General features: G+C 56.9%; 9 protein-coding genes across 9 annotated transcripts; 4 read left to right on the top strand and 5 right to left on the bottom strand.

Annotated features, from left to right (window-relative positions):
• Nucleotides 1–914: 914 nt before the first annotated feature.
• CCM_06371 (RNA binding domain protein) lies at nucleotides 915–2,396 on the top strand (the record flags this gene model as incomplete). The annotated part of the gene is made up of 6 exons (XM_006671511.1): nucleotides 915–950; nucleotides 1,027–1,119; nucleotides 1,528–1,580; nucleotides 1,628–1,694; nucleotides 1,741–1,888; nucleotides 1,936–2,396. 6 exons carry the CDS (start codon nucleotides 915–917, stop codon nucleotides 2,394–2,396), a joined length of 858 nt encoding a protein of 285 aa, XP_006671574.1.
• A 448-nt stretch (nucleotides 2,397–2,844) lies between these two features.
• Nucleotides 2,845–4,996, bottom strand: CCM_06370 (cytoplasmic dynein 1 intermediate chain 2; the record flags this gene model as incomplete). The annotated part of the gene is made up of 2 exons (XM_006671510.1): nucleotides 2,845–4,827; nucleotides 4,874–4,996. 2 exons carry the CDS (start codon nucleotides 4,994–4,996, stop codon nucleotides 2,845–2,847), a joined length of 2,106 nt encoding a protein of 701 aa, XP_006671573.1.
• Nucleotides 4,997–5,560: 564 nt separating this feature from the next.
• Nucleotides 5,561–6,053, top strand: CCM_06369 (ATPase, F0 complex, subunit E; the record flags this gene model as incomplete). The annotated part of the gene is made up of 3 exons (XM_006671509.1): nucleotides 5,561–5,581; nucleotides 5,708–5,891; nucleotides 5,980–6,053. 3 exons carry the CDS (start codon nucleotides 5,561–5,563, stop codon nucleotides 6,051–6,053), a joined length of 279 nt encoding a protein of 92 aa, XP_006671572.1.
• Nucleotides 6,054–6,750: 697 nt separating this feature from the next.
• CCM_06368 (oligosaccharyl transferase STT3 subunit) lies at nucleotides 6,751–9,182 on the top strand (the record flags this gene model as incomplete). The annotated part of the gene is made up of 4 exons (XM_006671508.1): nucleotides 6,751–6,880; nucleotides 6,964–6,987; nucleotides 7,043–7,717; nucleotides 7,768–9,182. The coding sequence occupies 4 exons, from the start codon at nucleotides 6,751–6,753 to the stop codon at nucleotides 9,180–9,182; spliced, it is 2,244 nt and encodes a 747-aa protein (XP_006671571.1).
• Nucleotides 9,183–9,594: 412 nt separating this feature from the next.
• Nucleotides 9,595–12,381, top strand: CCM_06367 (uncharacterized protein; the record flags this gene model as incomplete). Its single annotated transcript, XM_006671507.1, has 4 exons — nucleotides 9,595–10,839; nucleotides 10,899–11,780; nucleotides 11,871–12,168; nucleotides 12,257–12,381. 4 exons carry the CDS (start codon nucleotides 9,595–9,597, stop codon nucleotides 12,379–12,381), a joined length of 2,550 nt encoding a protein of 849 aa, XP_006671570.1.
• An 815-nt stretch (nucleotides 12,382–13,196) lies between these two features.
• On the bottom strand, nucleotides 13,197–16,906 carry CCM_06366 (protein kinase, putative; the record flags this gene model as incomplete). The annotated part of the gene is made up of 3 exons (XM_006671506.1): nucleotides 13,197–15,698; nucleotides 15,770–16,830; nucleotides 16,882–16,906. 3 exons carry the CDS (start codon nucleotides 16,904–16,906, stop codon nucleotides 13,197–13,199), a joined length of 3,588 nt encoding a protein of 1,195 aa, XP_006671569.1.
• Nucleotides 16,907–17,888: 982 nt separating this feature from the next.
• Nucleotides 17,889–21,925, bottom strand: CCM_06365 (PH domain protein; the record flags this gene model as incomplete). The annotated part of the gene is made up of 7 exons (XM_006671505.1): nucleotides 17,889–19,115; nucleotides 19,179–20,261; nucleotides 20,407–20,564; nucleotides 20,731–21,111; nucleotides 21,352–21,481; nucleotides 21,581–21,777; nucleotides 21,910–21,925. 7 exons carry the CDS (start codon nucleotides 21,923–21,925, stop codon nucleotides 17,889–17,891), a joined length of 3,192 nt encoding a protein of 1,063 aa, XP_006671568.1.
• Nucleotides 21,926–25,241: 3,316 nt separating this feature from the next.
• CCM_06364 (aldehyde reductase (AKR1), putative) lies at nucleotides 25,242–26,381 on the bottom strand (the record flags this gene model as incomplete). The annotated part of the gene is made up of 2 exons (XM_006671504.1): nucleotides 25,242–25,703; nucleotides 25,770–26,381. 2 exons carry the CDS (start codon nucleotides 26,379–26,381, stop codon nucleotides 25,242–25,244), a joined length of 1,074 nt encoding a protein of 357 aa, XP_006671567.1.
• A 464-nt stretch (nucleotides 26,382–26,845) lies between these two features.
• CCM_06363 (Short-chain dehydrogenase/reductase SDR) lies at nucleotides 26,846–27,717 on the bottom strand (the record flags this gene model as incomplete). The annotated part of the gene is made up of 2 exons (XM_006671503.1): nucleotides 26,846–27,305; nucleotides 27,353–27,717. 2 exons carry the CDS (start codon nucleotides 27,715–27,717, stop codon nucleotides 26,846–26,848), a joined length of 825 nt encoding a protein of 274 aa, XP_006671566.1.
• Between the last annotated feature and the right edge of the window lie 19 nt (nucleotides 27,718–27,736).

The following is a 27,736-nucleotide window of genomic DNA, read 5'->3' as shown; positions in this document are numbered from 1 at the left end:
TTTTACCCTATATATACCCTATTGGTTATAATAATTAAAACTTCTTTATATACTATTATATAGTATAACTACTATATATATATACTATATAGTATAACTAGCTACTATATATAACTATATATAATATAACTCTATTTGCTATATATCTTTATATATAGTATATCTTACTAAATATTCGCTGCACTTAGCTAACTGCATTTACTATAGCGCCTGCTAGCGCAATAATAGCTTTAAAGATGGCTTTATAAGAGCGATTTTAATATTATAGTAGGAAGAGGTATATTCCTAATACTATGCCTAGTCCTCCTATATAAATTAGGTAGAAATGCTAGGACTAGTATCTACTAGCTACTTTTAGCCTACTTTTAGGCTGTTAATTAGCAAAATAAGGTCGTCAAATATCCTAACCTAATTTATATAAGAATAAAGGTACCTTATTAAAGTATAGTATAAGTAAGTAACTAGAAACTAGCCTTTTATTAGTTAGTATATAAGTAGAAAACCTACTTTTAAAAGCTATAGACTTATTAATCCTAGCTATTAAGGAAAGGTAGTGTTTATATTTTGGTTAGTTAATTAATTATTAGAGACTAAATTAATAATAGCATTTCTAATTTATTATATGAAACCTTGATTCTAATAGTTACAATCTTGGGGCTTCGGCGGGCCACGCCACTAGACTCGCTGTACAACCGCGGCCGGCTGGCCCGACACCCGCTACGGGCACAGCAATGACCCCCGACTAGCCTAACCATTCTACAAGTTCGCCAGCCGTTCGCCAGCCCCAAACAAAAACATCTCCAGAGCCTCACTCTCGAGTCTCTGCACCTCATACCTTCTTCTCCTCGCTGGCCCTAGCCTCTCTTAGGATATTTGCCATCACATTCGCATCCAGCAGCCCCACGACTTTCGAAATGGACAAAGGCCTGGACGAGATCATTTCTGAAAAGGTTCGTCCTAGCTACCACGACTTGCGCCTCGCAAACGGCCCATCGTCCTCGTATTAACGCCCTGTGCCATTCACAGCGCAGCAATGGTCCTCGCAACAACAACCGCCGCCGTGGCGTCGGAGACAGGCGTCCTGATCGCCGTGACAGTCCTCGCGATGGCGTCAGAAAGGTGAGCAAACCGCTGCTACCCGCGCCGCGCATCATCCCCATGCCGCATTGTGCTAACTCTTCGGGCGCATCCAGGTTGCCTCATCCTCCCCATCGTTCCCTGCCTCTCGACTGTGTCAACGACCCTCGCGCCGCCTCTGCCGAGCTGACGCTCCTGCATCGTGAACTATTGACGAGCTTGAGCAAGGGCGCATACCTTGACAAATCCTTTAGCTAACCCGACCTACCACCAAACAGTCGTATCGCGATGAGCCACGAAGCATAGATAGGTTCGTCTTTTGAGGTCCGCAACATGTGCGATGAAGTGCATACACTAACGGATAATAGCGAATGGGTTCACGATCGATTCGAAGACGATGGTAATTCGGCCTTCTGTTTGCTCGGCATTACACTGTGCTAAATACTCTAGACCGCCGCCGCGCACCCGCCCCCAGACGCCGTCGCGATGAGCCTCAGGCGTATGTACTTATCTGGCCTTTCACGGACCATATCGGCTGACATTCAAATAGTGAGGCCAAGGGAACCAGGATCAAGGTCCATAATGTACATTACGACCTCACCGAGGAGGACCTCGGCGTACGTTGCCCACACTCTCCTAGTTGCTGTATGCTAATCTATCCAGGAACTCTTCCGCCGCATTGGACGCGTCCTCCGGCTGCAGCTGAAGTTTGACCGCGCTGGTCGCTCTGAGGGTATCGCCTTTGTCACTTACGAGCACCGGGATGACGCCGACGAGGCCGTTAAACAGTTTGATGGTGCTAATGCCAACGGTATGTCTTGACCTGCCTGCGCATCAAGATTTCGCTAACATGGCCAGGTCAACCTATCCGCTTAACCCTCCTCCCGAGCCGTAACCCTTTTGACACGGCTGTCATGCCCAGCCGTCCCCTCGCCGAACGCATTTCCGCTCCCGGCGGCCGCTACGCCGACGACGAGGCATCCCGCAGAGGCATTGACAGATATGTTCCCAATGGTCGCGAGGATGGCCGTGAGGGTGGCCGCGATCGCTCCCGAAGCCCCCGCGGCCCTCGCCGTCGCGGCGGTCGCCGTCCTGGCGCACGCCGTGAAGGCGTAGATAATGGCGGAGATGGCCAGGAGGGTGGCCGTGGTGGCCGTGGAAACGCGCGAATCAAGAAGACCCAGGATGAGCTCGACGCTGAGATGGACGATTATTTCACCAAAACCGAGGGCGAGGCGACCAACGGTGCCGGTCCTGCCGCGACGGCCGAAGGCACGGCTCCTGCTCCCGGTCCCGGCGACATTGACATGATTGAGTAAAGGGTTCCTGTTGTATTACATTGTATGGTTTTCGGGTTATCTTTAAAAACTCAGTGTGGTTGTTTCGTTTATCTGGAATGTTGTATTTGCCGAGTCAGTTTATTTCGTTGCCAACAAGCTTCGCCAGTGTGCTCATCAGCCACCATGCTGAAAGCTAGCCACTGATGGGACGTTGTCCTACCGATTATTCGTTTACAAGCATGTGCAAAATATACCTTGATATGCAGCACGCTATCGAGCAGGGTGTCTATTCCGCTCATCTACAATATCACAACCCCGTCGTTGGATGACCGGCACAATGACCCAACACAGCTCAAGGGTATATCTATATTTACAAATGCCCGCCAGCTGCTGGTGACAAAAACGCTCCAGGGGTATTGTCTAATTAGAATGAAAATAAAAATCGAGTATACACCAAAATAGGCTACCCCCCCTCTCCCCCATGTCCTTACACAGTCACAGCCCCATGGACGCCCACAGCCTCGACCCGGTTCACCAGCTTCTTCACATTGGTCCACTCCTCGTTCTTCAGGCCTTCTTTGCCGCCGAGCCCGCCGGCCACCTCAAATACGGTGAGGGCGCCGTCGATGCCACCGGTCGCGAGGCGACGGCCCTCGTTGGGCTCCCAGGCGACCTTGTTGAGGCTCTTGGCGAGCATGGTGCGGCCGTCGCGGCGGGGGCGCGGGGTGATACGCGAGACGGGCTCCTCGGTTTCCTTGCTGATATCCCAGAGCTCGAGCCAGCCGGCGCCGTCGACGAGCGCAAACACGCTCGGCTTGACGGGCGACCAGCGGGCGTCGTAGACGACATCCTCGCGCACAAAGTCAATGAGGGGCCGGATCAGGTGGCCCGCGTCGCCGGGCCCGCCCGTCGTCGAGGTCGCCGCCGGCGCACGCACCTTCCACAGCTTGACGCTCCAGTCGAGCGACGAGGACAGCACCAAATCACCCAGGTCGACGGGGCCGCGCGAGGGGTGGAAATCAACCGACATGACAGGCGCCGTGTGGCCGGCGTAGCAAATCTTGCGGTCGACGCCGGCCTTGGCGCCGGCACGGTCGTAGCGGTGGCACGGAAAAATGGTGCCCTCTTCGCTGCCGACGAGGAAGAAGGTCGGGTCGGTCGGTGGGAACGCGAGGCAAGTTGGACTGACGTCCTCGACGGCCACCTTGGCCTGCGCGGCGGGGTTCTTGAGCTCGAGGATCTCCTGCGGCTGCGCAAAGACGTCGGTACTCCAGCCGCACACGACGCCGTCGGTGGAGCACGAGATGATGTTGTGCGCGTTTTGCGTGCCAACAATGTCGACCGAGTAAATCGGGTGCGCATGGCCGAAACCTGTCAGCGGCGTCTTTTGCACCGGCGCCGCTTTGGCGCGCGTGTCCCAGAGCAGCACCTGGCCGCTGTACGAGCCGCCGATGATGAGGTTGGGGTGGTAGGGTGAAAACTTGGCCGTCAGAATGTCAGACTGCGCCGTAAAGACATATTCCGGCCGGTCGTGCATGTGCGTGTTCCAGACTTGTACGAGACCGTCCGGCTCGTGGGGTGCTGTCGGGTTCTTGGTGTACGACGCCAGCAGGAGCTCGCTAAATTTGGGCGAGAAATCGATGCTGCTTATCATGCGCTTCTTGGACCACCGTTCGTCATAAAACTGAGCGACTTCCTTTATCCGGGTCTGGCCGCGACCGCCTGTGTTGCCAGTCTCGTCGTCGTCCTCATCCAGATCCTTGCCCTGCAGGGAGTAGTCGGTGAGGATGTCGTACGTTTCTTGGTCTATGGCTCGTTCGATGACCTTGGTGGACTGCTCCAGAAAGTCCACAAAATCATCTGACCGGGTAACAGCCTCAAGCTCCTCTGAGTTCAGCTCTCGGATGGGGTAGTTGGTAGCAGAAGCTTGCTGCGCCTCGGTGCCGTCCGCCAGCCGTTCTCTTGCTGCCCTCAGCTCTTCTTCCACCTCGTCGCGGATCTTTTGGCGTATTTTTTCCTCGCGATCGCGTTCTCGCCTACTCAGTCTTTTCGACGGACTGGTTATGGAGCCTGGCGCGTCATCTTGGTCTGACTGTAGAGATTGCGCTCGTGGTCTCGATGGCGACGTCCATCCGTCGGTCGTCTGAACTCCTTTGCTGTATGAAAATACCTCTTTTACAGGCGAAGGAGGGCATTCGTAGACGGTAGTGAGGGGGACTGTGCTTAGTTGTATGGGTGGTGGTGGTGGTGCCGAATGTCCGCTAGGGGGCGCCGCGAACTCGGAGGTTTCGTTACTGATTTCGCCAGTACTCAGGACGCTGTTTGGGCGGCTGCCGCGAGGGGCAGGGGACGCAGCGCCGCCAGTAGTAGTCGACCCTGGACGGCTTTCGCCAACCAAGCTATTTATGAGAGATTCGATTTCGCGGCGGCTATCTGCTCTACCTGGCGTTGGCGATACAAGCTGTAGCGGCTGCGGTTAGCATCGCCATCTCGGCAGTTGCGCATGCAGAACGCACCTCGCCAGGGCTGCCCATGCTCTGGCGCCCCGCGGACGCATGGCTGGCGCGCAGCTCTCGTTGCCGCTTCAGCTCAGCGAGCTTCGCTTTCTTGGCGAGAATTTCATCGCGACGTGCTTGCATGATGCTGTTTGCTCTGGCCCATCACCAGCGACAAACGCGAATGGGGGTCCCTGGTGGGTAGTAGCGCCGTTGACGTGGTCTGTATTCTCGGAATTCTGTAGAGAGCTGTCGCGAGGTCTGAAGCAACTTCTTCCGGGCCGAGATGGGTTGAAAAAGGCGGGATAATAAAGTACAACATAAAGAGTGAAAGTTGTCAAGAGCCAATCCCTGGTTACAGGCGACTGTAGGTAGGCAGGCAGCCTAGCTCACAAGTGCTGGGCCACACTAATTAGCGCCACGGCAGCCCCTGGAAGCTCCGTGTTCCTGTGGCTGGTGCCGCTTCTCCAGTGGTGATTGTCACGTGATTCCAACCGCCAATTTTTGAGCCTGTCACCTTGGCCGAGCTTGATGGCGAGCAAGTGGAAAAACTGCGACTTTTCCCGAGGATAGCAAGCTTCTTCGCATCAACTCACCACGCACTCCTCCAGGACTCTGCGGACCGGGCCAATTGATCTCAGCCGACTACGCCAGTGTCTCTCCTATAATTCAACAAAGTTGCCGACCGCGACGCTCGAGTTTCTCGCCATGGCCTCGACAGGAGTTAATGTATGTTGCGCATCGCCAATTGCCCTGCTGGTTAGCCGGGGCCGTCGTCAGGCTCCCGGGTCCCAACTCGGCGCCGGATTTGGACGAGAAACAATCGCTCTACGGCATGCTGATACCGTCTCCTAGGTTCTGCGGTGGTCCGCCCTTGCCGGCGGTCTTTTCTACGGCTTCAGCCACCAGCGCGCCATCACGGCCACCCAAAAGGCCAACCACAGCAAGCACGAGTACGACCAAAAGGCGAAACTGATAGAGCAGGCCAAGGCCGAATATAACAAGCAGAAGAACCCGGCCGCGGCCTCTGCTGACAATGGTGCGTCTTGCGGCATTACTTTGTTGCCGGCGTCAATGCTGGCAGAGAGACATAGCAACGACGCAACACGTGCTAATGGATAATGTAGTCATCACCGACGTCAACAGCCCTCAGTTCGACCTCGAGAAGTTCTTGATCAAGGTGTCCAAGGAGAACCCTTAATTTAGCCCTGCGTGGGTGGTGGTGTTAGGGGAGCGAGAGCTGGCTCGACCAGGCCGGAAGGGTAATGCTGGGGTCGAAACTATTCGACAGATGCCTGAAGGCCATGCACAGGCCTGATGTATGATTTTAAGCACACTCGCGATGCTGCATAGAAGTTTCCTTGGGTTCGCGTTTACTCAATTGTACAGGTGTAAAATACGCGCAGTTAGACGGTACTAAGAGACCAAAAAAAGCAAAATATCATCTGCATTGACTATGCGGACTGGGCAGCGGCCCGGCGAACGTTCTCAAACCCAGAGAACTTGGAATAGTATGGGTTGTGAAGTTGTGAAGTTGTGAAGATGTGGTGTGGTAGTCAAGGTGGTGGAGGAGCGCCACTTTGGGCGCGTCACCAACATCCCATCCCGGCTTTGCATTACAGAACTACAGCTCAATGCAGCCGAGTAACTGAAAGAACAATTGACAATCGAATAATTCAATATCCATTGGCTAATTTATAGCTTTCAATTTGCAATTCAATAACAGAAGCGGGAAAAGCTCGGTTGGTGTACATCGGCGGACCCACAGCCCCCCTGCGTGGCATTACGCAGTTCTGGAGTCTGGACAAAGCTCCAAGCTGTCCTCAGCAGCTGGTGTGAGATCTGTGTGAACCTCCTCCATCAACATCCAGGTGCTCCAGAGTCCAGTCTTGCGCACCATGGCGGTCGAAAAACAGGGAACCGCATTGGATGCGGTCAACTCCCAGAGCTCAAGAGCTCTTTTGAGAACAATCATTCTTTTCTTGATTGCCGGCGCCGCCATTGCCAGCCGGCTCTTCTCCGTCATTCGTACGTCCCTCGACTTCGCTCGCGATGCGGTGCACATAACGCCCAGCCTACCATCATGGCCACTCCGCTAACATGACATGCAGGATTCGAGAGCATTATTCACGAGTGTCAGTCCACACGAAACCGGCCGCTGCCCGCTTGCCTTATACTAACAATATGTAGTCGACCCCTGGTTCAACTTTCGCGCGACCAAGTACCTCGTTGCCAATGGTTTCTACAAGTTCTGGGACTGGTTTGATGACCGCACATGGCACCCTCTCGGCCGCGTCACCGGTGGCACACTGTACCCCGGCCTCATGGTCACCTCGGGCGTCATCTACCACGCTCTCAAGGCCTTGACCATACCCGTCGACATCCGAAACATTTGCGTTCTCCTCGCTCCCGCCTTCTCCGGATTGACGGCGTTCGCCTCCTATCTCCTTACCAATGAGATGACTACTTCACCATCAGCTGGTCTTTTGGCTGCAGTTTTTATGGGTATCGCGCCCGGTTACATTTCTCGATCCGTTGCCGGCAGTTACGACAACGAAGCCATCGCTATTTTCCTGCTAGTTTTTACCTTCTACCTCTGGATCAAGGCCCTCAAGCTCGGCTCTATGCTTTGGGGCGCCCTTTGCGCCCTCTTTTACGGATACATGGTGTCGTCCTGGGGCGGCTACGCCTTCATCACATGTCTCCTGCCTATGCATGCCCTCGTTTTGATCTGCATGGGACGCTACACCACGCGTCTCTACGTGAGCTACACCACTTGGTACGCCCTCGGAACGCTTGCTAGCATGCAAATTCCTTTTGTCGGCTTCCTGCCCGTCAAGACCAGCGAGCACATGCCCGCTCTTGGTACGTCTAAGTGACCATGTATAACGCGGCGCCCTTTTAACAAGTCTCAGGCATCTTCGGCTTCCTGCAGTTCATTGGATTTATCCAGTATGTCCGTTCCGCCATCTCTGGAAAGCAGTTCCAGACGTTCCTGGCCACCTTGGTCATTGGCACGTTTGGCATTGGCCTCTTCGGCCTCGTCGCCCTCACCTCGCTCGGCTACATTGCTCCTTGGGGCGGCCGCTTCTACTCGCTGTGGGACACCAGCTACGCCAAGATTCACATTCCCATTATTGCCTCGGTCTCGGAGCATCAGCCCACTGCCTGGCCCGCCTTCTTCTTTGACCTCAGCATGCTGATCTGGCTGTTCCCTGCCGGTGTCTACATGTGCTTCAACGACCTCAAGGATGAGCACGTCTTTGTCGTTGTCTATGCTCTATTTGGCAGCTACTTTGCAGGTGTCATGGTCCGTCTCATGCTTACCCTCACTCCTGTAGTCTGTGTAGCTGCTGCCATTGCGGCGTCGCAGATTCTGGACTCGTACCTGTCTGTTGAGACACCCACCGAAGCCGAGGTTGAGAGCGCCGAGGCAGCTGCAAAAAATCCAGTCAAGAATGGCAGCCTCCGCGGAAGCGAGAGGCCTACGATTGGTATCTTTAGCAACGTGTCCAAGATTTCGGTTGTCTCGGCCATGACCATCTATCTACTGATGTTTGTCACTCACTGTACCTGGGTTACCTCCAACGCCTACTCGTCGCCGTCGGTCGTCCTCGCTAGTCGCATGCCTGACGGATCCCAGCACATCATTGATGACTACCGTGAGGCGTACCAGTGGCTGCGCCAAAACACAAAGGAGGATGCTAAGATTATGGCTTGGTGGGACTATGGCTACCAGATTGGTGGCATGGCCGACCGCCCCACTCTTGTCGACAACAATACCTGGAACAACACTCACATTGCCACTGTTGGCAAGGCCATGAGCTCCCGCGAAGAGGTCAGCTATCCTATCATGCGTCAGCACGAGGTTGACTATGTTCTGGTGGTATTCGGCGGTCTTCTCGGCTACTCCGGGGACGATATCAACAAGTTCCTTTGGATGGTCCGTATCGCCGAGGGCATCTGGCCCGACGAGGTCAAGGAGCGCAGCTTCTTCACGGAGCGCGGCGAGTACCGAGTGGACGAGGGTGCCACTGACACGATGAAGAACAGCTTGATGTACAAGCTGTCCTACTACAACTTCCACACCATGTTCCCTCCTGGTCAGGCCTCTGATCGCGTCCGTAACGTCCGCCTGCCGAGCGAGGGCCCCGTCCTCAACTCGCTCGAGGAGGCCTTTACCAGCGAGAACTGGATCATTCGTGTGTACAAAGTCAAGGATCTGGACAACGTGGGCCGTGACCACGCCGCCGCCGCGGCGTTTGCGCGTGGCCAGAAGAAGAGGAAGGCGTCCAAGAAGTCTGGACCCCGCCTTCTGCGCGTTGATTAGATAAAAACACAATTCATAGAGGCATGGATTTGATTGGTGACAAAATTTACACGGATGGGAGTTACTACGTATGCCAGAGGGGTATATAGGAATGTATATCAATTGTATGATTTGCTTGATCAAGAGACTGCATGAGTTGACGCGCCACCCATCACCGGCGTGTTGACGGCCGTTGCGCAAACGGCAGCTGGCACGCCCACGTTTGCAAACGCGGCAGCTGCTGAAAAAGATGACTTTGCCTCGCCCACCAGCATCACTTGCCATTCACTTTGCCTTTCTGTCTTGAAAATTTCGTCGCCGCATGGTTTTTCAACCCGTGGAAATTCATTCACCTTTCATGCTTTATTGTCGCTACCACAAGCTCACAGTGATGATTGCCAATTGAGCTTTCCGACCTTTGCTAACCATCACCATGGCTGGCGGCACCCAACGGCAGCCCATCGCAACCGGCAACGGCGTCTTATTTGAGGTTGTCTTGAAGAATGCCGACCCCCGAAAGAAGCCCACCCACGGCCTCTCCCTGAGCTACGGCGGGCAGATGTACAGCTGGCCCGGCGCGGCCGTGTCCATGGGCTCCGTCCATACCGTCGACACGGACGACGACGAGAACCCAAGCGAGCCGCGAGGCCAAGAGAAGAGACGCAGCCGGGACTCTTGCCCATCTCGGTGCCTGAAGAAGAGCCCTGGGCGGTCTGCTCAGAAGGAGGCCGCTCCGGTGCTCACGGCGTCGCCAAAGAAGCTGCGGAGGAGCCGCACGCTCTCGCCCTCGCACCAGTCCCGTACCCGCGCCCTCTTTGCGCCGTTGTCCGCTCTCTCGCGCAAGCTATCCGCCCGCCGGCACAGCTACGACGAGGACGAAAAAACGAAGCGGGAGAAGCGACAGGAGAAGACTACACCACCGCCGGAGCAGAGACCAGCTGTGCGCACTCTCCCCCAGGGCTTCTTCCCGCCACCGCACGTCGCCTACCAAAACCCAGTGCCAATGTATCACCACGTACCGGCACCCGTGTTTGCAACGGCACCAATCCAGTATCCCACAGCACAGGGCACGTCAAGCACCGCACCGCAGTGTCCGCCCGAGTTGCAGCAGCTGCAAGGGCGCATCAATCACTTTGCTGCTGTTCTGGCCGCAAACCCAATCGATCTGCTCGCCAAGCGGGAACTGGACCGGCTGACGGCGGAGCGCAATTCCTTTCTCGACACCGCGACCAAAAGTACCGTGCCGGCGGCCCCCCTGGCCCCCATCAAGGAAGTTAGGCCAACGACGGACAGCATCCCCTCCATCGCGCAACAGCAACCGGTCGTCCACAACCCAGTCAGCCACGAGTCGACAGCGGTCAGTGCCAGCTATGCACCCAGAGACATGACTGCTTCCCCTGAGCAGCAGCATATTTGCTCCGGCTGCGGCGAGATGCGCTCACTCAGCTTCCACCGAAAGCACCCCTTCGCTAAACCCGTCCACAACGTCTGCCGCAAGTGCCGCGAGGGCGGCCGTCGGCGCCGCGCTGCGCCGCCCGTCATGAGCCGCTACCACTTTTGCGACGGCTGCGGTATTGTCCGATCCAAAGAGTACCACCGCCGTCGCGGAAGCGCCAACACGACGTCCGTGTCGATGCGGTCCAAGATTTGCCGCAAGTGCCACGCAGATGGCCACCATGTAAGTTGATTGGACCCTTGCTTCTCCTCCATGAAATGATCACCACTGACAGCAAACAGCAACGCCAAACACCGGACAAGACAGCTCGCGAGTACAAGAGCCTGACCAAAGACGGGAAGCACAGCGAGTCCGTTGCGCTCAAGCCAGCTTCTCGAAAGGAGCCACTCGCGGAGCCCTCCACAGCCCGGCGCAAGCAACCACATGGTTGCGAGGATGACCTTGGAATTCCTGTTTACGACGGCGTCTCTGATTGGCACTCATCTACTCCAATGTCTGCAGAGACCAACACTACCTCCTACCCTTGCGCCAGAGATGACGCCTTTGCGACCTACCGCTCGCCCGAAGTCAGCGAAGAGGACGCCAGCTCCCACCAGCCCGCCTCTCTCCAGAGCAGTTTCCGGTCCTCTGGCCGCGACTCGCCTGCTTTCCGGGACTACACTGCTCCAGAAGCCTCCCTCACCGATGCAGCGTCCGAGACGTCGTCACTGCACACACCACAGGACACCAACCCGTGCAGCAGCACAAACCCGTACTACCAGCCTCGCGGCACCACCGGCCGGCTCTCCTCCCCGTTCCTCTACGCAGAGCCTCGAGCGCCCCAGCCCTCCGCAGTCCGTCCCTCCTCCCCTCGCGACCCCGCCTCTCCCCCCTCGGCGCCTCGTTCCGGGATCAACTCGCCCCCGCGGCGGTTCGTCGACCGCAACCAGTCCTGGCCGGGGAACCTGCACCTCCCGCGCGGCTCCCCCACTTACACCACCACCCGCAAGGTGTCCGCGTCCGACGGCGCGCCGAGCCCAACGTTCCTCGACCCGGCGCGCTTCACCACCGGCGCTTTCAGCAGCAAGAGGCGCCCGCCCAGCAGCAGCCCACCCGCGTCTCCCTGGGCCAGCTTCAGTGGACCTATACCCCATCCCGGAGGCTCCGAGCCGGGCAGCAAGGGTGTCTTTTATAACGAACCCAGCAGCAGCAGCACCACTACCACCACCACCACGCACTGGGACGAGCAGCAGCCGCCGCCGACGACGGCCTAGAAATCCGTCTTTGCCCGCTACCATAACAACAACAACACGCCAACAGCCTCAGAGCCGGCCGTCTCACCCATCGCCGACCACCACCCCGCGTTTCCGGGTCGCTTTCGCCGGCCCAAGTCCTTTTCCGGACGTGATCCGGCGACGTCCGCCAGCGGTGGCACCGAGTTTGCGTCGACTCGCGGCGCGTGGAACATCAACACGCGCGGTGGTGGACAGGACGAGCATGTGCCTGAGCCCATCATCGAAGAGCCCTCGTCGCCTCTGGCCAAGTCGCCCGTGACGACACCACTGTTGCTCGGTACGTGACCTCCCTCTTCTCTCCCCAGTACAATCTGCTTCATACCACATCGTACCCCTTGTTTTCTAACTGTCCCGGCGACGAAAAGAATTTCATCTTGAAGAGGACTTGTCTGACTCGGGCGTCGAGTTCCTCACAGGATCGTCCTCGCCGTCTTGCTTGTCCGGAGACGACAACAGCAGCCTACTCGCTTCGCACCTCGCCGTGCTCTAAGCACACACGATCATAAACCAACACCAAACCACATCCCTTGCGAAAGAGAAAAAAGAAAGAAAATTTATGCTTACTTCGACACACTCCAAAAAAAAAATCATTCTTGTTTTGCCTACACTGACATCTTTTTGTTCCTGCAAACTTGTCCTTTATTCTTTTGCTCTCCCTTTTTCTAGCGCTGCCCCATGTCGGACCATTCTTACACAACAACCATTGTCTTTTTTTTTACACCTCTTTTCTTCTTTTTCCCTTTGCTGTTTTATCTTTTGTCTTTTTTACACAGCTGTTATTTCCCTTTTTGCTTTGTTTTTTTACCCACCCCGGGAAATGACTGGACGAAAAAAAAAACGGCGGTTATGCTTATGAGAGAATGAACAACAAAACGGCAACATGTACATGACGAAACGATGGACCAAGAAAAACCTGGCGTGGGAAGAAAAGGGTTACCGAGCTTGTCACTTTTTTTTGTTAGATACCATCTTATTATATCCACGCTGTGGTTGTATTGAAAAATGCTACTTTGCATGCATGCTTATTTCTAAAAAAAAAAAGGCGCTGACCAATTCTTCTTGTAATCTTGTCCAACCTCGATCCTTTCCCGTGATACCAACAAATACAAAAAAAAACAAACAATAGAAACCAAGACAACAATGCCGCTTTTCTCTCTCATAGCCCCCCGATCTCTTCAAACTAGAAAATAAAAAAGTGTAGTGGTGATTGTAATTGCAGGTTGTTGTATGCAATCCCTTGTATACTCCATCTCCCTTGTATACTTTATCTCCCTTGTATACTCTATCCCAAAAAAGGCTACTTGCCTACCACCTCGGGACTCTCATCGTAGAATCTCCCATCCTTCCCCCCGTCGTCGTCGTCGTCGTCGTCGCCGGGGAATGCCGTCTTGACGCTGGTGCCAGCGGCTGCCTCGACGCCAGATACGCCACCGCGCGCATTCTCGCCTCCTCAAACCGCACATTGCGCTGCCTCTCCCTCTCTACATAGCGCCTCCTCTCCGCCGTATCCGCCGCGTCCTTCCTCCTCATCCGATTCTTGGGCCGCTGCGCTTCGAACCGCTGACAGCCGCTGTTGAGCTTGCGTGCCACGTGCGACGTCGCCAGCTCCAGCGAGGTCGACGTGCGCCGCACAGCCGATCCTCCCCAGTTGCAGCGAAACGTCAACTTCGTCTCGCTTCCATCCGTGCCGGACCCATCGTGCCAAATCACAATCGAGTCGCCGTCAAACAGTCGCGTCCAGTGCGCAGACGGATCGTGCGGGCTCTTGAAACTTGAAGAGGTGAGCGACCGGCCGTTGATGCGGATGCCGTTTGTCGCCTTGGTGGAAATCCAAAAGTGAAAGGCCTTTTGCTCCGCGTCAGACAGGTTCGCCCGCCACGGCAGCTCAAACTTGCCCGGGTCGTAGCCTTCCTTCCAGAGCAGCACTTTGAACGCATACTTGGGCACCTTGGTCACCGCCTTGTGCTCGTACACCTTTGTATTCTCCGGCCCGCGCCCAAACGACACGAGCGGCTCAGTGATGGGGATAGAAATGTCGCGAATGCATGAGGCCGGGTCGCTCTCCATCATAGCCGCCATTTCCGACGTGGCAATGGGCACCACCAGCTGCGAAAAGGGCGGCGGCGCGTCTTGCGAGCTGCCGTCGGGGCCTGTCGCGGGATACCTATCGTTCCGCGACGACGTGGTCGGCTGTTGCGAGTTGGGCCGCGGCGTCGGCGGAAAGTACTTCATGGCCAGCGCCCACAGTGGCGTCATGCCCGGGCGAAAGACCTCGCCGCGGTGGCTCGCCGCGTCGTTGAACTTGGCCAGCTGCAGCTCCGTCATTTCGGGGTAGTCGAGGTGCCACGAGGCCACGTCATCGGTCCAAAACTGGCCCTTGATGACCGGCCAGTCGTCGCCGGAGCGGCCCGTGCCTAGGGAGGGAATGGGCGGCACGCTGGCCAGCAGTTTGTACTCGTCCGCCATCTCATCACTGATGAGGCCGGCGTCCACGTGGCCCTCGGACCGCAGTCGCTTGATCGTCGGCTTTCCGGGAGGCGTATTCTCGTCAAACTCGTCGCTCGTCTCGACAGACGGGGGCTTTCGCTTACTCGTATTCAGGTCCAGCGACGTCATGGACCGGTGGGGCGAGGACGGGCTCTTCTTGATCTTGGTGTCGTCGCCCCCCAGGCTCTGGGAAGCAACCTCCTCCACAAGACTCTGCAGCTGGTCCATCGACTGGTTACGAAATATGGACAAAGACTCTACGTTTTGCCCACCGCCCGCGGGACTTCTGTCGTAAAAGGACTCTGCCGAGTTGTACGCCTCGTCCAGGTTCGGATCCGACATGCCAGGAAGGGGTAAATTGCCATTGCCAGGGACCAAGTTCAGGTACTCGTCCGGAATAACGCCCGAGCTACCAATCGCCGAGACGCCCACCTCCCCAAACAGCCGCTGCTGCTGTGCCGGTCCTCGTCCCGGCACAATCGTAGGATTTTCCTGATCCGAGTCCTCATCCATTGAATCGCTCACCCGGTCCTCGTCGTCGTACCGTGCCTGGGAAAACTGCGACGCCTGACCGGGAAAGTCTTCATCGTCCGTCACGTCGTCAAACGACTGCGACGCCTCAATCGTCTCCCCAAATGCCATAAGCCAGGGATGACCTTGCAGTTCGTCGACCGTCGCGCGGTGCTCCGGCCTCCTCGTGAGCATGGCGCGCAAAAAGTCAACACCTGCCTCCGAGATGCCATACTGCTGCAGGGGCGTGATATTCAACGGCGTCGTCATGACGCGGTGCAGAAGCTCCGACGGGCTCGTGACGGAGCGGGCCGGGTACGGCGCGGCCCCTGTCATACAGTAGAACAAGACGCCGCCGAGGGACCAGATATCAACGGCGTGGCTGTACCGCTGGCCCGGGGCGCGACGCGAGGGCCTACCGCGCGTGCGGAACCCATTCTCGTCGTACTCTAGATATTCCGTGTAGACTTCGGGCGCGCAGTACAGCAGCGTGCCACAAAAGGTACGCAGAAACGTCTGCTCGCTGTCAATCATCTTGGACAGGCCAAAGTCGGTGAGCTTGACCTCGAGCGGCTCCAGCGAGTTGATAAGGATGTTGTCGGGCTTGATGTCGCGGTGGGTAATGTTAAAGTTGTGCAGGTAGCGCAGGGCAGACAGGAGCTGGACGGCGAGGACCTGCGTGGCCTGCTCGTTGAGTGGCCCGTGGGCGGTAATGAGCTTGCCCAGATCGCCCTGCGGGACAAATTCCATGATGATGATGAATAAGCGCTCGTCCCAGTCGAAATTCTCAATATATCGTACAATGTTGGGCTGTCTCTTGGCGTTAGCAAACACGTCTAGTCTCAGTCTGCACAACGTCGGCCAAGACATGGGTGGCTTACATGATTTAGTCGCTGCATGATGCGCATCTCGTTTTCCACCTTTTGGTCCAGCACGCCGTTCTTGATAAAATGGCGCTTCTCGAGCTCCTTGGCGGCATACGGACGGCCATCATATTTCGCCGTCACCTTGTACACGACCGCAAAGGCGCCCTTGCCCACCGAGCGCACCTTGTTGTACTTGCCTGAGCCCGTCCACTCCCGCGTGCTCGTCTGCTTGACCATGCGCGGAGCCGCCATCTGCGTCGTCACGCCCTGCTGCTGCTGCTGCTGCGGCGGCGGCCGCCGTGTTGTCAGCGGTTGTCCCGCCGTCCGAAACAAATCAAGATGATCCGTCGGCGCCTCCACCGCCGCCATCGGGGGATTCACGGGAGGCGCGCCGCCCTCCATGGGCAGGCGATGGCGCTGGTAGTACTCCAACACCTTGTGCTGGTATCTCTCCTCGTAGGCGCCCTCGCGGCGGGGAATGCGCACGCGAAACGTCAGGTCCCTCGCCTCATCGTGCAAAAAAATGTTAATGACGGAGCCCGACGACAGCACCCAGCGGCTGGCCTGCTGCGGCCCCGGCTTGGCGCGGGCCGAGAGCAGCTTGCTGTCGACAAAGGTGCCGTTGGTGGACTGGTCCTCGACCATGATGTTGCCAAACTCGTTGACATAGATGCGGAAGTGAATGTTGCTGACGCGGCGCAGCGGGTCGTTGGCAAAGACGACGTCACAGCGGCCCGGGTTGCGGCCAAAGGCGAAGCCCGCCGGCGGGTTCTTGGGCGCCGTCGACAGCCGCAGGATAATGGCGTGGGCGCTACCTCCGGCGTTGCTGCCGCTGCCGAGCGTGTGCGAGTCAAACTGGCTCGCGCGGTCGTCGAGGTCGTGGCTCGTCTCGACGCCGTCGGCCGCGTCCCGGCCTATGATGAACGGCGACCCGTCGCGCACCAGCCGCTGCACCTCTTGGCGGGCCGACGCCGAGTGCGGGTACAGGATACATACAATGTCGGATATCTCGTCGTCGGTGAAGCCCGTGTTTTGCTGGCCCACGCGGCGCGGGTCGACGATTTGCTGCGTCGCCGCTGCGGGTTGTTGTCAGTAGGTGCTGGTCTGAGTGGGTGTACCGGGCGTACCTTGGGTTGGCTCCTCGCCGTCCATCGTGTTCTGTGGGAGTAGCAGACGAAGCGGATGGGACTGTGATGGGATTGCAATTGTCGAGGTCGTAGGGTTGACGGAGTTTTTTGCTCGACAAGTCCAGATGGCTGCCTCCCCAGCCAAGGCAAGGGGGGGGGGTAAAAGGGCACCAAGCACCAAGCGACACCAGCAAGGAGGCGCCGACTCTCTTGTTGGAAATTCAAGGGGAAGAAATGTCGGGCAATTATATCATTGCTCAGCCAATGTCCGTTTGTACGACTGAAAAGGGGAATAATAAACAAGATGCCCTGATCTCTTGTGTCTGTTGTGCAACTTTGGTGGTCTGGAGCTCCCCAGCACGGTTTGGAAGCAGTTGTTCTGGAGCAGGATGGATTGGTTGCGGTTGGCGGGTGGCGGAAGCGGGTGGGTGGGCTAAAAAATTGGCGGGGTTGCTGTGCCATGGTTTCTGCCTGGAGAAGGCGGGACGGCTCGACCGTTGAAATGGCAGTCAACGTTGGCAAGGATTTAGGTACTTGGTCACAAGAGCGAAAGAAAGTACACACACAATTGGGGGCTGCTCGAATCAGTGCCAAGACGTTGGAATTGCAGTCCAACGCTAACTAGTAATTACCAAGGATCTGGGTACTTGTCACAGCAGAGAAAATACACAATTCATCAGTGGTCGGTCCTCTGTCTTGTCCATGCGCCACACTCAGACGCCACATCGTCACATATGGAAGTCTACAGCCACAGTAAAGAATAAACCATCGCCATCACCAACAATTTCATGCGCATACCAACAGATGTGAAGTTGTCATGCGCGTCAAGTATTTTTTAGTCTATTACGCCAAAATAAAACAAGCTGATTCTCGTCAAACCCCAAAATAAACAAGAAACAAGACTGCAGCAACGCCATTGTAGTATGCTTCCCTGCACACACAGTTCCCATCCATCATCATTCATTCAACCCGGCGGTTTGCGCCGCTCGAGTGCGTAGCCAAATCCACTAGAAAGCCTGGCCTTGATAGGACTGCTGCTGCTGAGGGGGCATCGGCCGTTGCCCCTCTCCGGGCGGACTTCGCATCGGACGCGAGAAGCTGCCTGGTGGCGGTCCTTGCGGTCCTTGCGGTTGCGGTCCTTGCGGTCCTGCGCCGCCGTTGGGCGTGTATGGCCGTCCGGGGCCGGGTCCGTAACCGCCAGGAGGGCCGCCGTGATGGGGCGGTCGGGAAGCTCCAGGGCCAGAAGGGCCTGTCGGGGCCCGCATCTCGCTGTAGGCATCAATAATATCATCAGCAGAAGGAGGCGGGCCACGGTTGGGCGGCGGTCCTCGTATGGGCATAGGCTTGCGGTGCATGGGTCCAGCACCGGGCGGGCCACCAGGGCCTCCCGGACCGCCGGGGCCACGGGATCCTGGTACGCCGGGTCCGGGTCTATAGTTATCTTGTCCTGGTCCGCCAGGCCCAGGTCTAAAATTCTCTTGTCCGGGTCCGCCAGGCCCAGGTCTAAAGTTCTCTTGTCCGGGTCCGCCAGGCCCAGGTCTAAATTTCTCTTGTCCGGGTCCGCCAGGCCCAGGTCTAAAGTTCTCTTGTCCGGGTGGCGGTCGGCCGCGTCCTTGGCCGGGACCAGGAGGTGGCCCTTGGCCCGGGGGATAAGGTGAGCGACGTCCCTCGGCCGTGGGAGGACGACCACCTGGTCCTAGACCGGGACCCATACCAGGACCCATGCCCGGGCTCGGCGGTCCGTATGGTGAGTTGGTTCGGTTCGGGCCTGGGCCTTGAGGAACGCTGAGAGAAGGCGGCGGCTGTCCGGGGCGACCCTGAGGGCCGGGTCCCATGTACTGGCCATGCGGCGGTGGAGGCGGACCGTTGCTGCCAGGCATAGGTTGGCCGTCGAGCTCGTTGGCGTATGGTTGGTTTCTAGCCTCGTGCATCTGAGCCAGGGTAGAGCTGGAGAGTCGGCTATTAGCGCGACGGAGCTCCGGCGAGTGGTAGGCCTTGTTGCGATCTTGAGGGTTGTGGTTGAATGCGGGTGGGCGGGAGACGGGTTCGGGTGTGTTCATGCTGCGCATTATTTGAGGGGTGGCGCGGCCATCTTCCATGCCGGCCAGTTCTTGGGGATAAGGAGGTCTATTGGGCATAGGACCCCCGGGGCCGCCAGGGCCACCGGGAGGGCCAGGAGGGCCAGGAGGGCCAGGAGGGCCAGGAGGACCGGGGTAGGCTCTGGCGTTGGCATCCTGGCACGAGAGATATTAGCTTCCAAGAGCCTTTTAGCAGGCGGCGATGACTGGAGCACGTACCGAGCCCGGCTGTTGCCAGTTGCCTTGGGCCTCAGGGGGGGCGGAATCGGTTCTTGGGCCGCCGTTGAGGGAATGGGAGCGCGACGATCGGCTGGACGCGCCGTCGTCAGCAAAGCCAACCTTGGGTCGCAGGCCGCCCATGGGGCTGTTGGCACTGTTGCGGCCAGTGCGGGCACCTCCTTCCTCAATGGCATTCATGCGGGTGCCGGTAATCTCCTTTAGGCGCTTGCGCCACTCGCGCTCGTTCCAGCTGGAGCTGCCCTGGTCGTTGATGAGGCCGGCAACGTCGAGAATCTCGAGGTAGCCGTAGCGCTTGTGCTTGGGCATGGCGAACATGAGGGAGCGCTGATCGAGGACGCTGGCAACAAGGCGGGCAGGACGACCGTAGAGACCAAATGTGTCCCAGGTAGGTATGAGGTTACGTAGCAGCATTTCGAAGCCGCTGACCATGGGGTGGATCTCGGGCATGACAAAGACGAAGCCCTCGGTGGAGGAGGGAGGTGCAGTGTGTATGGAGACGTTGCCCTCAATCTTGATAAGGGTAGAAGCATCGACGAGCGACTTGGCCTGGGGGTAGATGGCGTAGGCAGCATAGGCGTCGGTGATGGAAGCAATGGGCTGGAGCTTCTTCTGCTTCTTGCCTTCCTTGCGCTGGTCATAGAACTTGATGTCGCCCTTGAGGGAGGGGGCTGAGGACCGGTCGTAGGCGGAGCGCTTCTTCATTTCCTTTTGCATTTTGGCGAACTCCTTTTCGTCAGGAGGGGTGATGACGCACCAGCAGCGTCTCCAGGGTACACCGGCGCCGAAGCGGACTCGGACCCAGGATTCCGTGGCAAAGCGGGAGCGCTCGAGAATGACGTTGATGTTGTTGAGAGTCTTGCCCTTGCCAGCAATGAGGGCGCCGGTGTATGCCTCTTGGAGGGTAGAGTGCTCGTACATGGCGAGGCGAATGCCAGCAGTCCATTGGACGAGGGAGTGATGCGAGTTGAAATGGAGGAGGTATCGGTTGCGGCCAGCGGTTGAGATGCTGAGAATATTTTGCAGTGGTTGCTCGTCCTTGGAGCGGGTGGGAAGGGACTCGATCTAGGTGGCGGTGTTAGTAAGGGTAGGAGGTGGTGGTGAGGGTAGGAGATGGTGGTGAGGGTGAAGCGCATCACATGCAGCTGGTGCGGGCCAAGGCACGCTGTGGTGGGTTGCTAGTAGGGGTGCGAGGAAGTCGAGGACATACCATTTTGATCGAGGCATCTGTGAGGTTGACGAATTTGGGAAGGACCTCGCCATCCTCGCCGGCAGCATCAAGCTCGGCGGCGTCCCATAAGGAGAGGACGGTGCCGACGAGCTGGGCAAAGCATTCTGTCCACGTTCGGTCGGCATTGGGTTTGCCCTCTGTGGAAGGGGAGGGTTAGCAGGTTGCGTTGCATTTGCGGGTGGACGTGGTTAGATTGGATAGGAGAGGGAGCGTGCGCCGCGGCGGTGCAGAGGACTTAGTAGGGATGGCGGGGTTGTTGCGGGGGGAGGGAGCGCTGAAGCGGCCAAGGGGGGTGATACGTACGTGTATTTTGGTCGTCGAGTTTGAGAAAGTAGCCCTCCTGGTAGAGCTTGTTGGAGTGGGAGTTGAGAAAGGAGAAGACGGGCTGCAGCTCCGGGATGGTATCCTCGGTGATGTCCATGAGAGGCGGCTGGTAGGAGTTTATGGAGAGCGGGCGGGAGGCGCTGCGCTGACGCTTGTGAGGGGGACTGTCGGGGCCGTCCGAGTCTACTGTGCCATAATCCGGGTAGTTGGGCGGCGTAGGGGGGAGGTTGAGGCCGATGTGATGGTCCGGAAAGGCCTCGTTTTTGGCGGCGGCGGCGGCAATAGGCGAGCTAGACGGAGGCGAGGCGGCCGGCGTGGGCGGACTCTTGGAGCCAGAGAATTGGGAGACGAAGGAGAGGACTGCGGATGCGGGTTGATGTTAGCAGATGGGGTTGTGTGGAGGATTCGTCGATTCGTCGAGGAAGGTCTTTGTCGGTGAGGGGAGAGACGAATGGGAGCGGATGATGGGGGGAAAAAAGGAGAGAAGATAATAGGGATGATGCGTGGATGTGCGAATTGTGTATGGTGATGGTGGCAGTAAGCGGCAAGACAAGCAGGTGTGGCAAAGGCACAGCGGCAGGCGAGCAGACGAGCAGAGACGGGGCGGGAGCACGAGAGATGTGGGCACTGTCAGAGGGGCCGCGGTGGCCGGAGTGGGGAGCACAGAGCAGCTGAGGGAGATTGGCGGACTGGCAGGACTGGGAGTGCCTGCAGAGTGCGCAGTGTGCAGCTGCAGAATGTTCAGCAGGGCTCATCAGCAGGGCTCATCAGCAGGGCTCATCAGCAGGGCTCGTCAGCTCAGCAGGCACTGACACTGACACTGACACACTGGCTGACCCGCTGGAAAATAAAATTCCCGAGAGCCAAGCGACACCAGCCTCGCCCAAGGAAGCACTGCCACTGGGCGGCCAGCCTTGTTTTTTTTGGCGGCGGCATGGCCAAGTCCCAACCACCTTTGCCCAGTCCACAACGCATTCCACATGGTGCACCGAGTGACCGCACTCGCAGTCACCGCCTGCAAAACCACTGCAAAATACCCGCAAAGCCGTCAAACCAGACCAAACATGCAAACTTGCGTTGGCTTGCAAAATAGCCTGCTCCTGTCCTCAAAACTCATCTCGTCGCTGGAATGGGCACATGCAAAAGGTAGGTACGTACCTCTGTTGCGGCCCATGGCTGTGGTGTGTGCGGTGTGTGCGGTGTGTGTATCGGTGTCGTCAAGTAAGAGGTACCTAGGTCGGTATGGTACAGTGGTGTAGGTAGGTAGGTAGTAGGTATGGATAATACCCTAGTGCTGTTGTCCGACCCAAACTTTATCGTTGCTTGCCAAAACGTCTTTTGGCCTTTTCTTTCGTCTTTTTCGTCTTTTTCGTGCCTTTTTTCTTTCGAGCTGGGGTATAGGAGGAAGAGAGAGTGAATAAATCCAGAATATGGCAAAACTGGCAACGTGAAATCGGGGGCGAAGCTCGTAGTTTAAGTGCGCAAGACGGAGCCGCAATGGACAAGGATGCACCTGCTGTTCGTAGCGCCGTCCGCTAGTTAGTTCGGCGGACCCGGGACCTGCGGAGATTGTTTTGGCTTGGTGCTGCTCCTGGCCTCTCCAGAGTCTCAGCGCGGCGCCTTGGCAGTTGTTCAGTTTCAATGAGCGTGGTAATACCGAGTGGAAACCTCTTTCCCAAAACAGTGGTGCAAGCCGGTAAGAAATCCTAACAAGTAAGGTGTTACTAGTTAGCTGGGCTCTTTCGTGTCCCAAGGACGGCTCGGAAGTAAAGTTGAAGACAAGACAGAACAAAAGAGAAGAGAAGAGAAGAAAAGAACAGAACAGAAAAGAATAGATAAAGCCAGTGTCTGATTGACGGCAACGACATACTCCGGCACCAATGCAATGCCAAGAGCCACTGCCACTTGCGCGTATATCGTACGTCGCTGACACGAACACGCCCAGGCAGGTAAGACGGGCGCTAACAAAGGTGACGCTGACGGCAGCTGGCGCCGACCAATTGCCAGCATGGCAGTATTCGTTACAAGAACCGCGCAATGGATGGATGGAATGAATGGAGAATGGAAAAGCCTGCGCACCTTGGGATATCAGATTGAGCCTAGCTTTTGGCTCTCTTGGATCGAGGTTGATATTGTATATTGTACCTAGGGAGGTACGTAGATGGGCGAGGTAAAAAAAGAAGGAAACTCAAATCAGGTCCCTAATAACCTTAAAATACATAGGTAACAAGACGGATGGATCTTGAATTCCTTCTCTCCTCTTTTCTAGTTTTTTGGTCTTTCATCCTTTTTATCACCCGCTCCTTTCCCCAGCCAGCTTTCCCACTTTCCAGATGGAAAAGTGTACTACGTCACCGACAAGCAATGGATGGGCTGGGGCACACACACACAAGCGAGCGACGAGCGAGTAATGAGACTTTTTTTTTTTGTCTCCCTTCCATTTGCTCCGGGAAAAACGGTGCCAAGTTCCAAACCTGTGCATGTCAAAACCTGGCATGTCAAAACCTGGCATGTCAAAACCTGTGCATGAAGAATAAAAATACATTGATTGGCAAACGGCAATGCCCAACAGTTGGACGGAATGGTCCAGGTCGCGCAAGGGGTTGTTTTACCGGGGTTTGGGCGGCTGCTGTGACATGTTACGGCATCCATCTCATCCAAGCAATCTTGAAATCTGTTGCAGATGGTTGGAAACGACTGGACCAAGAAAACTCCAGGCAAGAGTGCATAAAGGCATAAAGGAACCCTCTTCTCACACCGTGACTTGTTCATGCAACCAGCCGCCTATCATTGCTGCGGGGAAGCATTGCAAAGAAAAAAGCCCCGAGCTTTCCGGCGAGGGGGAAGGTCTGATTGATCAGTGAAGTTGGGTGTATGTGTTATAGGTAGGCGCCCGTTACGTACTGGTTGGTAGGTACGTACCTGGTACGTACCTTATGTACTTTACTCGCCGCGTGGCACTTGATCGCACGACGGACAAGGCCCATCACTCGGGCGCTAAATAGACCCCATTCACCCCATTCACGGCATGTGTAGCCGTCTGGCTGGTTCTTTGGATACCCATGCCTACTGCGACTGGCTGGATTTTGGATACAGATGCCCATCTGCGACCGACTACCAGCTGGGATGATTGGGCATCCATCATCCATCCATTGACATTGACGAGCACATCATCCACGACTCGCAACCTCCAACCACCGGCTACCACGGCGCTGCCCCAGACAGTTTGCGTTTGCCCCCTGATCGTTTCCCTTTTCAAACAAGCATGAATCTTGACGTCTTTTTTTTTTTGCCTCTCTTTCCCCAGACACTTTATTCATTTTATTTTTTTCATATTTTTTTCATAATCATAAATTCATGCCGAGTCTTTTTTTACCCACCTTGCTCTTATGCTCTTACCGCTTACCGCTCGCTCGACTCTTCTCTCCCCGTCTGCGCCACGTATGCAAAATCCAATAGTCCATGACCCAACCATGACAGCGTCCATCCACCCACTGTCGGAAATACCCAGCAACCCGTTTGCCCGTGGCACAAGCTCACTGGCGCGCTCTTGGCAGAATGCGCCTCAACCTTGGCCCCGACGCAAGCAATCGCTGATGCTGCCAATGCACCATGCCAAGCAATCCGCACTCCATACAAATTACACTTCTTTGCCTTGCTCTTTGCATCTGTCGCACCAGCCTTTGCGCGTACCAAGGCACAACCGTCTAGGTAGCATTACTATGTACATTGTGCTACTGGGCTGTGAGGCTTGGCCCCTCGCTTGTCTCCGTCTTTGCTGTCTTTGCTGGCCGTATTCGTAGTTTCTTTATACGCTAGACCTCTTGCAAACTCGTAACAAATCTCACTGGAATTTACCAAGCACGCTTCCCCAGTATGCGCTCATCGTTTGTTTTTCCACACATGACGTCCCTCGTCCAGGGCAGCATCTTGCCATCGATCCCTCCCCCACTACCCTACATTTTCTACGAGCTTGCGTGTCCGCCGGCGGCTGGCGCAAGAGATGCATGGTTGCGCTCACCATATGGGCATCGAATCTGTTTGTCTTGCCCCGTTTTCCAACACTGCCATCAAGTCTGAGCTATCTCTCATGTATTCGTCATGTACCCCAATGCTAACCTGGATATTGTCTTTTTCGTCACTGATCAAATTGTGCCTTTTTCTTAAATTTGTTCTAGTGCAACTAGCATCAGCCACTGAACCCTCTACCAACCAGCCATGGAATGGCGCAAAAGCCACCTGTTCTCGCACCCCGCTTGGTGGCAACCTGGCCGCGCCATCATACAGATGACTTGCTCAAGAGGGTAACGTTAGTTGCCGCCGTTGCAGATTTGAATACTTGAACAAACGCCACAGTTGACGATACGTTGCTTCATGACCAGCGCGGCGTACCGACACGTTGAATCATTCTTGCGTGACATGGTAGTACAATCACACTGCATTCTCTTTCTAATAATAAAGAAACAGAGCCGTCAGCATCCAAGTAAGTGCTAATGCGTCTTCCCATCCCGTGCTCCCTCTGTCCCCTCCAGGTCACTGTACAAGCGATACTGATAGTCCAGGCTCGGATCGTTGAACCGCGCCTGCATGTCCAGCGCCTCGATAATTTCCACATCCGCCGGCTCCAGCGCGAAATCCGCCTCGACATTCTCCCTAATCTGCCAGTCCACCGTGCTCTTGGGAATCACGGAGCGCCCGGCGCCAACGCCCCAGGCCAGCACCACTTGCACCACGCTCTTGCCGTACTTGGCCGCCAGCGCGCGCAGCGCCGGCTGGTCGATGACGCGCGTCATGTGCGACACCTCCTTGCTCCAGCCCGTCGCCCGGTAGAAGTCGTTCATATTGCCCAGCGGGCTGAACTGCACCACATGGATGCCCTGCGCGAGTAGCCAGTCGTTGAATGACCGCTGCTGCAGGTACGGGTGCACTTCCATCTGGTGCACCGCGGGTACCTAGATCGCGCGTGTGTCGGTTAGAGGACGTGAAAGAGAGCGAGGGCAGAACGGGGGGCCACATACCGTCGAGGACTCGCGCATCAGCGTCTCGAGCTCGCTCTTGCAAAAGTTGGACACGCCAATCGCCCGCACCTTGCCCTTGGCGACGAGCGTCTCCATGGCGCGCCACGTGTCGAGATACGTCGTCTCGCCTAGGAGCATCTTGCCGCGCGCGTCACGCGGGAACTCGTCGGTGCCCCGCCGAAATGTCACCGGGTAGTGCATCATGAGCAGGTCCACGTACGGCGTGTCCAGGTCCCGCAGAGACCGATCGAGCGCCGCCTCGACGTCGTCGGGGTGGTAGTTGTTGCACCACAGCTTGGTGCCGAGGAACACGTCCTCTCGGGGCACGCCGCTCGCCCGGAAGCCCCGGCCGACCTGCTTCTCCACATGGTATACCTGCGCCGTGTCGATGAGCCGCAGCCCGGCCCGGAGCGCCCGCGACACGGCGTCCTCCTGCGCCTCGGGGTCCTGGAACGTGCCGAAGCCGATGGCGGGGATGGATGCGCCCGTGTTGAGCGTGAATCGGCGTGGCGCGGTGGCGATGGAGCGGGTTGAGCGGAAGCGCGAGGTTGTGACTGGGTTGCTGAGCCTGGTTGGACGGCAGACCGCACGTACGGCACCCCACGACTTCATAGTGAAGGTGTAAAGATGTCGCGATAAGAGTAAACTTTGTAATTGGGAGAAGGAGGGGTAGTGAAAGGTGGGATGTTTAATGCAGAATATGGACAAGGCAGTCGACTTAATAACAAGATGCATGCAGGTGCAAGAGGATGCACCGCCGAGCGGCGCTGGTGGCGGCCCTCGTGCCGAGCTCGGTGTGGAGATGTAGATGGCCGAGATACCAGCGGGCCAAGCAAAGGGATGAGGTCGTAGAGATGGATACTTGATGGCTGTGCTTGCTATTTTATTTAATGAATAGCTTGGTTTAAATTGAGTTGCTTGGTAAAGATGTAGTCAACATCCGTGTAGCTACCTGTGTAGATCAAACCAATCTACTATTCACACGTAAATCAAATCACACTCTACTACAAAAGAGTCCAATTCTTCTCTACAGCAAACGAGTCTAATACCACTCTATATCCACACACGCAGTCCCCTCATTGCAAATGCGCATACATGCCGCCGTCGACGAGGATCTGCGCGCCCGTCACCCACGCGCTCAGCCGCTCACACGCCAAAAACACCGCCGGCCCGGCCACGTCCTCGGGGCGGCCGACGCCCAGCGGGATCTTATCCTCGAGGAACGCGCGCTTCTTCGGATCCCGCATGTCGGCCTCAGCCAGCTGCGTGCGCACCGTGCCCGGCAGCAGCGCGTTGCAGCGGATACCGTGCGGCGCGAGCGCGACCGCCACCGACTGCACCATGGACGCCACGGCCGCCTTGCCCGGCGTGTAGTGCGTCTGCAGCCGGCCGCCCTGCAGCGCGCTGATGGACGAGACGCCGATGAGCGCGCCGCCGTGGCCCTGCCGCACCATCTGCCGCGCCGCCGCCTGCAGCGTGTAAAACGCGCCGTGCACGTTGACCGCCATGGTGCGGTCAAAGAGCGTCTTGTCGAGCCTTGTTGGGCGGTTAGCAAACGGGGTAGAGAAAGAGCAAGAAGAAACACTTGCGAGAGAAACTCGGCTGGCTGGAAGATGCCCGCGTTGGACACGAGAATGTCCAGCTTTCCCCAGGCGGACACGGCCGCGCCGACGAGCGCCTCGCCCGTCGCGGGTTCGGTAATGTCCCCGGCCTGCTCGAGAAGCTCCCCGACCGGCTGCGCCGGGGACGCGTGCCGCTTCAGGTCCGCGGCGGCTTGTATCAGGCTCTTCTTGAGCTCCGCGTCCTGGGGCAGGTCGAGGTGGTTGACGGCCACGTTGGCGCCCTGGCGCAGGTACTCGAGCGTGATGGCGCGGCCGATGCCCGTGGTGCCGCCGGTGATGCAGGCGGTCTTGCCGCGCAAAAGGCCGGTGATGAGATTTTTGCTCATTTTTGTGTCGGATCAATTT

This window comes from Cordyceps militaris (genome assembly GCF_000225605.1).
Source record: "Cordyceps militaris CM01 unplaced genomic scaffold CCM_S00004, whole genome shotgun sequence".
Lineage (NCBI taxonomy): Eukaryota > Fungi > Ascomycota > Sordariomycetes > Hypocreales > Cordycipitaceae > Cordyceps > Cordyceps militaris.
The sequence above is the reverse complement of the archived record's forward strand: the minus strand, read 5'-3'. Positions and strand labels throughout refer to the sequence as shown.